Consider the following 8,145-nt stretch of genomic DNA (forward strand, 5'->3'; position numbering starts at 1 on the left):
ATCGCTCATACCAAGTTTACTGAAGAAAGCGGAAGAGAGTTTAAGCATTTTGAATGTTCTGAACTCTACAAAGAGATTGTCGCTGGATTTGATGTAATTTAATGTTTTTGTTGTGGTTTATTAAAATGTAGTTTGATGTTATTTGCAAGTTTAAATTGTAATAAATTTCGCTTAATCTGAAGTGGAAATCTCTATTTTAAAATCCAAATATTTTCATTCATTGATGCCAATTCTTTTACAAGATATAAACTTAGGCAATAATAAAACGTACTAAACAACTTCAATAAAAATCGAGTACAAGTTTTGGCCTCATGTTTATCTTCATTTGACGTATCTTCCATTCAACGCGCTCTTTGACAGTTTCGTCTTTGTTTTTGAATTTTTTGTTGTTAACTTTCAAAACTGGAGCTCTTCTTTGCCTTTTAGCGGAACATTTTCTTGGAGCAACTTCAAAAACTTGCAACTTGCATTTCCCTCTTACAGTTTTCAATCTTTTTAAAACTCCCACATATCTTAGAAACAACAGCTTCAAGTTTTGCATCGGAAAACAGTGTGATCGCCTTTTCAGCCATTGAAATAGATTTTGGAAGAGAGAAATTCAAGAGAAGTGAATTTTGGTGTGAGTGAATTGTTTGAAATTGATGGTAATTTATAGAGGTAAAAAGTGAATTTTGAATTTTAAAAAAACTACTCGTTGGTGTTTTGCTACAAACGCCAGCGCCCTACGTACAAGCGCATCGTTGAAGCTTTGAGCGCCAACGCCTGTCCTTCCAACGCTAACGTTTTACTTACGAGCGCTAGCATGTGTTTTTCGCTCGCACGCTTGGTTATTGAACGCCGAGTGCTTTACCATAGTGAAAAAGCCAGTTTCACCATCCACCTGGCTCAACAAAAAGATTCAACAAAAAGATGGGTTTTTTCATTCCCACATAAATTGCCTTAAGGAATAACCCCTACCATACATAGTGCTTGGCCTTAATGATTGCTTATGCTGCGCCAAAAGGCAACGAGTCTACGACGTATCTTCTACTTCACTGTGAATTTGCAAGGAAATTACAACACCAGCAGGAAAGTTACACAGGTTTTAAACATTGATAAGGATGTTGAATCTTTACAAAAAAAAACAAAAAACTATTCAAACAACAAACAACAACAGGGATAAAACCAATCACAAAACCCGGAGCTAAACTGCCGTTGCAAAACCCACTCAACGACAACAAAAAGGATAAGAAACTCCACTCGTTCATTTCTTAAGAACTTGGATAAATGTTTCAGTGATAGATTTTACTGATGAACATAAATCAGTAGGTTTAATATACATACAATGCAATACTTCTCCACACTAGTACTTCCTCAAAAAGTAGTAGAAAAAACAGGGAAAAGGAAAGGCAACAAAGAGAGAAAAAAAAAAGTCCCAAACTATAATGGGTTTGCCGTGTTAGTATAAAGGGCCTCAAATGCATGTTGTTTTTTTTTCTAGCCCTGGCATATAAAATTTCAATGTTGTATCAATTGGGAAATGAGCTTCTGTAAAAATGTTAGTTCCAATTGTGTGAAGTTGGGTCTTTTATTCGTCACTTGTAATTTCCCTAATTCTTCTCCTACTGATGCTGCTTCCCCACTCTTTTCCTCTTCCTTTTTCACTTGTATCAAATCAGAGACTGCTTCTGTTATCTCCCCAACAAAATCCACAATTACCCCTTCAACACCCATTAGATATTGCATGTAAACTGCTTCTGCCACATTACTGAAAAGCACACACACAAAAAAAAACAATCATCAGTACCACTACTACCACAAGCTAAACAAGTCCGATCTTAAGGAATTGCGCCGGGAGAAGAAGGCAATATATAGATTACAAAAAGGCGAGCTTAGGAAGACGAGTCTTACTTTAATTGACCGTAGGATAATAGCGAAAGATGAGCGTCTTTAATCCTAGGCACAGCTTCTTGATTTCTGAAGATGCCTTTAACTTCTGATACAATCCCTTGCAAGCCATTCTCTAGGCACATTTTTATGGCTTCATCCAAGTTATTCCTTCTTACATCTGAGTAAATTTCATTTCCGCCGTTTGTTAAGAAATAAACAGGATACGTATTCTGTAAACTCCTGATTAGCCGTGCAGCATCTGGTTGGAACGTTGAGAAGATAATAGGTCTCTCTTTGGCATACTCGAACACCACTTTTAAGACTGCTTGAAGAGCATGAACTAGCTCTTCCTCCTTGTAGATAACATAGTCATCGAACTTCAACTCGATATTGAATCCCAAAGATGAATTAACCTTCTGAAATGCCTCTTGCAAAGTGCATAGAGAGTCATCATTTTCAACTTTCCAGTTGAAAATTCTACCATCTTTAGTCTTTCTAACCAGAGATTTACCAGCCTAAAATCGAAAAGCCAAAGATCAGATTCATTTAATTTGTCCAAGAAAATTAAAAAACAAAATGTAAGAGTAGAAAATATACACTTACATTTCCAGGCTCTCTTTGAGGTCCATAGCTGAGAAACTCAGCTAAAGTAATTTCAGTAACTCTTTTCTCAGAAATTGTGCCCTGCTCGTAATATTATTACCCCATCAAAATTAATGTCGAAACAAAAATATAGTTAAAATTCCAGACACAATGAAATACGAATTTCTTACATTTTCTTCGTTGAAGATTAGATCGTCATGGAAAATGATCGGTATATCATCTTTTGTCACCTGCAAAATTTTAAATTTTGTGTTAACAAACATGATCAAAGTGATGTTCATGAAGCAAACTCTGAAATTTAGTACTAATCCTAAAACAAAATGCATCAGAGAATCACTAATCCATAGCGCCACAAAGGCGTAAAGTGATATTTCAGCCCAAGTTTCTCACTAGTTCAACCCACACAAGAAATGAACTTTTCTATTAACAGTTTCTCCTGAAAGTCTGTTATACGCGGCGGTGAAAACCGTTTCCAGCATAATCCGAAACAAGAAAGTCAGTTTATGCGGCGGCGAAACCATTTCCCGACAAAATCCAAACAAAATACAGTACGTTTTTCTTAAAAAAATTACACGGCAAAAAATAAAACAGCACCTGAACGTCGAATTCAACAAAATCGACGGGGAACTTAGCGGCGTTATTAAAAGATATGATTGAATTCTCTTTGATAGCTTTCATCCTGTTATCAGATGAGTATAACATATTCATACCACTTCCTCTATGCCCAATAACACAAAACTTCGGTGGCGTAAGTGTAGCTTTAACACAATCGATTCCTTTATTGAATCGGTTCGTATAGATAGATGCATTTTCAGTAACTTGATCAAGATGTGGTACATCAGAAACATGAACAGCTTTAATAGCAGCCATTGTTGATGATCAAACAGAAACAGAGTAATGTAATAAGATAGAAGAAGAAGAAGAAGAAGATGAAATTAGGAGGATATAGATGGGATTGTGGAGATTGTTGATGAGGAAAGGGGATTAAAAAGGATGAGGGTATTTAAGGAAGAAGGAGAAGAAAAAGATTCGTGTTTGAGTATCAAAAACATTGGATTATTCTATTGAATATTCTTTCTTGTTGCCTTTCTGAGAAATAACGGGTAATAGAAGAGGCAGACGAAGAAGAAGATGAAGACGGTGGATTTGACGCCATTAATGTGACGGAATATTCCATGAATACTAAAGGGAATTGACGGACAATGTTGGAATCCGCCGTCTATTCCCGTTAGTTTGAGAGAACTTCCGCTTGGACTCCGTCTAAAATTCAAAAGATGAAGTGATAAATAAAATGATTTTTTCTTTTGTTTGCTTTTTCTTGTTGCTGAAAATTGGTCTTTTTATTTCTTTCTTAATTTACCAGAAATAAGTAGAGAATATGCCCAAGAATATCTCCACCAGTTGCTCATCTTTGTCATGTCATCTTTTGATTTTTGGGTTTTTTTAGTTGTTGTGGAAATGTGTATGACCCAAGAAAAGTGCTTCTAATTTCCTTCCGAGATCTCGGCTACGACTTGATGTCATAACACGAATCAATGCGCTGGTGTGTTTATCTAAAATCCATCCGCATTTTTGGACCATTTTGTGTGTAATGACTCATTCGGCTTTTATAAGAAAGACCAATGCAAATGTAATGCATGAACATTATTTGTATTATTGTTGCAAAAGGTTTGATCTTTATTGGTATCAATTTATAGAAAGTATTTTCCAAGGAACATCAGTTGTTAGATCATCTGCAAATGAACATAGCTAGAAATGAAGATAAAGTGGAAGTTAATGATATAAACATGTAAAATGGGTGTACTAGAGCAACTCCAATCGGCATGCCAAAACTAACATACTTGCCTATTATATACCTATAGTGACCGGCAAATGCTCAAAATGGATAGAAAAATCCTCGAATAAAAGGGTATCTACGTCGCTCGGGTTAAGCCGAGCGTCTCAACCTGAGACGAACGCATCATCTCTAGGGCGATCGATCTCATCTGGGCTGACGCTCGTATCAACGAGCTTCGTCTCACACTGAGACGAGCGGCTTTGTTTGAGCCGACAACAACTACACTCATCCAACTCTCGATCCACTTCTTATAAATTGAACCGATTTCAACACCAAAATCACACCTTTTTCACCCATAGCTTTTTTATAATTTAACTTCAACCTTAATCTTTCAATCTCAAAATCTGGCTAAAAAATTTCCCAAAAAAAAGAAGATATAGCAATTTGCACAACTTATATTTCTCAAACAAGAGATAGTATCTATAGTGTTACGAATTTTTGGAAACGACTTTTTGGCAAAATATTTTTATAATGTGCGTTGTACAAAAGGGGAACCTGTTTAACTGTGATGCGCATGGATTGTCGAATCGTTTTCAAGCAATTACTCATGTTGTCAACCAGTTTATCGTATGCTAATGCAAACTAACCGAAATAGATTTAGAGGCGAAACTGAAGTTGAAGCGATCCAAAAACTGCAGCGATATGCCAGCAAACCAACAACAAACATTTCCAGTTTTTACCTTGTTTCAACATTGTTGAAGATCTTCAATGGTTTAACCTTTTCTTCCTTCTAGATGCTCCACCAGCCGCTCCATGAACTGGGATATTTATTACCTTGTTTTCATGATCTAGTAGTAGCCAAGTGTAATTTAATTTTATTTAATATGATGTACTTTGATTTAAAAGAAGAGATGTTCAAATTAGTTATCATAGTACGCTGATGGTACAAATATAAAGATATTTTCACTAATTAAACATTGAACAACATAACAATATCAGTTCATACATACACTTAATCAGTCTACTCCAACTTAAAAAATGATGGACATTTCCAGAAGTGTTTTCTATACGTGTTTTGTTTTGTAGAAGTGTGTAAATGCATAAAGTATTTGGAACCAGAGCCTGAGCATTCACTAATCAACTGTGTTGTAAACTATACTTCTCTGCAGTGTTTATGTTGTGGCTTCTTCAACTTAGCTTTAAGTTTCAAGTTTTTGCAAAATGCTGCTACCTTTTCATCTACTTGCTCCTTCATAACATCAGCTAGCATCCATAGTTCTTCATGATAGTTAGGATCTTGACATTGCAAATACCTGTCCTTTTTTGGTTGTGATCCAATGACCATTTTGTTAGCTGAAGAACCCACTTGTGTACTTTGAATACATCCAATTAGGGCATTGCATCAGACTATGGTCATCCATGAAACATAATGACCAAAACTGTTTTGCTTCCACATATAATTTTTGTTTTCCCTTGCTTTTAGAAAACCTGGTGTTGGTTGACAATGTTTTAAGTTGACAATGTTTATGGTTGTGTTTGGAAAATAATGGTTGCAATGTATAATTTATATAAGAAAAAAATACAATTATTATAATAAAGCCATTATAAATTTAGCCGTTACAAATAGAGAAGAGTCTCGGCTCAGTATGAGACGAGCGTCCTAGTATGAGTCGCAAACGGCTAGTCTCATCCGATGGCTCTCATTCCACTCCCTATAAATTCAATCATTTATAATTCCAATATCACAAATGTACACCCACAAACTCTTAGAATTTCATTTCAATTTTAATCAATCTTTAAAGTAAAAAAATATCTGTCAGAGTTCGTGGTCCTAAAGATATCCAAGAAGAGGATTTAGTTATATGTAAAGCCTATGTTTTCCATACTATATAAAATTTTACGCATAATCAAGCCATGTCGCACACATTTTTTGGCAGAACATTTTCACAGTATTCGTTTCAAAAATGGAGAACTTCGGAAACCGAGAAGCTCATGGATTTTTTTGCTCGTTTTCAACCAATTAATCATGCAGTCATGTGATTCCTTGCCCATGTAAGAGAAATTGATCGATAAAAATTTAACGGTGTAATTGAAAAATAAGTGATCCAAATAGCTCTAGATGTATGGCAGGAAACTAATAGCAATCCTTTTCTTTACAAAGCTTGTTTCAACATCTTTAAAGATGGTCCATCTCAATCACATCTAACTGCAATCAAATGGCTCTTCCTCTCTTTATTATCGAAGAAGATGTTGCTCTTATTCGACATTGGCTAGATATTGTAACTAAAAATATGACCTGTTAGTATTTAAGAGAAAGCGTGTGTCAAAGGTTTGTAGCGTACCGAAATGAAAATTTAAGAACCGACAAGAGCCTTAAACTAAGATTTCCATTCATCAATAACGATCGTTATAAAGAATTGTCCTCATTTTGAACTATTTCATCATAGTTAATTAATATCGTGTTAACTGCTTGTTGTCTATCTGTTTTTCAGAAAACTGTGACTCAAGCCCAATTTGTTGAAGAAAGCGGTATAGGGTTTAAGCATTTTGAATGGAAGATACGTCAAATGAAGATAACCAGGAGGCCAAAGATTGTACTAGATTTTTTTATTGAAGTCATTATTTAAATTCTTATTATTGTCTAAGTTTAATTAAACTCATATTAATTCCTGATGCATCTCGTTTCATCTAGGAAAAAAATTGGATTTACCATCGACTATAGATTTTGTTTTGTAGATAATATAAAACCCTTTCAGAAAAAGTTATGAATTTTTTGTGGTTTATTTTTAAATTGGAGAGAGAAAACGATAAAAAAGAAATCATAAAAATAAATATATAATTATCTACGATTTTTGGTGTTTTTTTTTGTAGATAAGATATTTCATTAAAAAAGCTAAGGCTAACCCCTATGGTCTTCTAATCTAGCAGCTAGATTGGTCATTCACGTCAACTAGGCCAACCTCCTAAGTCCTATGGTATTGCTAATCTAGCAGCGAAACGCTGAATAGAACAGCGCTGAACGCTGAACCAAACATCGCTACATAATTTTATTTTTTAAACAACTAATCATTACCATTTCTCTCTCCATCTTTTTCCTCTCTCTCCATTTTTTTCCTCTCTCCAATTACATCACTTCCTCTCTCCATCAAACTCTTCCACGTATTTTTTTTCTTCGAAAATTCTAGATGTACCGTGAAAAAAACGATATAAAAACCGGGCTCTCACATTTCTTTGAATGATGGGGCCCATAAGTGGCCCCCCTGCTAGTCTCCAGTGGGTATGGCCCAGCTGTAATATGAGAGAGCGGTTTTGCTTCTGTTTTTTTTGGGCGGTACATTAAGCAACGCTGTTTTTTCTTTCCATCTTTTCTTCTCTCTCCATCACGTTCTCTCTCTCAATGATAAACATTTAGTTAAAAAGTATCCGGCGCTGAACTATTCAGCGTTATAGTCACTTTTTGAGCGCTGAATCACTCAGCGTTTCAATCTCGCTGCTACTTGAACTGCGAATACTTGCTAGGAGAGAGAAGTAGACAGAAGTAGTGTTAACTTTTTTCCCACACTTTTTTCTTAATTGCAACACTTTTTGGCCAATCTAGCAGCTCAATCTAGTGCTAACACTCAAAATGAGTCTCAGTTATAAAAAAAGTAGAGTCATCCAATCTGGGATAATGAGAATTCTCAATATTAAATTTATCTACTAAAAATTGTTTTTAGCTATATATCAATGGGAGGTGAAGTTTTCCTCACTACAATTGAGTTTAATGGTCTAACAAATTTGGCTAAGATATCCGATTTGTGTCCATTTCACCCATTTATCCATTCTCATTGCCCATCCTACATGGTAAATACTATATAATTTTAACTACCCAATAATCTGGTCATAGTAACAGAATT

General features: G+C 35.2%; 1 protein-coding gene across 1 annotated transcript; it reads right to left on the reverse strand.

The window, feature by feature from the left end:
- Positions 1 to 1,159: 1,159 nt before the first annotated feature.
- On the reverse strand, positions 1,160 to 3,796 carry LOC113362820 (glycerophosphodiester phosphodiesterase GDPD2-like). The gene is made up of 5 exons (XM_026605318.1): positions 3,067 to 3,796; positions 2,643 to 2,702; positions 2,473 to 2,553; positions 1,891 to 2,384; positions 1,160 to 1,747 (listed from the first exon to the last, which is right to left on the reverse strand). Exons 1-5 carry the CDS (start codon positions 3,340 to 3,342, stop codon positions 1,498 to 1,500), a joined length of 1,161 nt encoding a protein of 386 aa, XP_026461103.1. The 5' UTR covers positions 3,343 to 3,796; the 3' UTR covers positions 1,160 to 1,497.
- Between the last annotated feature and the right edge of the window lie 4,349 nt (positions 3,797 to 8,145).

Source organism: Papaver somniferum, chromosome 4 (genome assembly GCF_003573695.1).
Source record: "Papaver somniferum cultivar HN1 chromosome 4, ASM357369v1, whole genome shotgun sequence".
Classification (NCBI taxonomy): domain Eukaryota; kingdom Viridiplantae; phylum Streptophyta; class Magnoliopsida; order Ranunculales; family Papaveraceae; genus Papaver; species Papaver somniferum.

Coding starts and splice junctions, on each gene's coding strand:
- LOC113362820 (XM_026605318.1), bottom strand. CDS start 3,342: ATGGCTGCTATTAAAGCTGTTCATGTTTCTGATGTACCACATCTTGAT. Junction 2,554..2,642: donor TAATCTTCAACGAAGAAAAT/GTAAGAAATTCG, acceptor TATTACGAGCAG/GGCACAATTTCTGAGAAAAG. Junction 2,385..2,472: donor CTCAAAGAGAGCCTGGAAAT/GTAAGTGTATAT, acceptor TTTCGATTTTAG/GCTGGTAAATCTCTGGTTAG.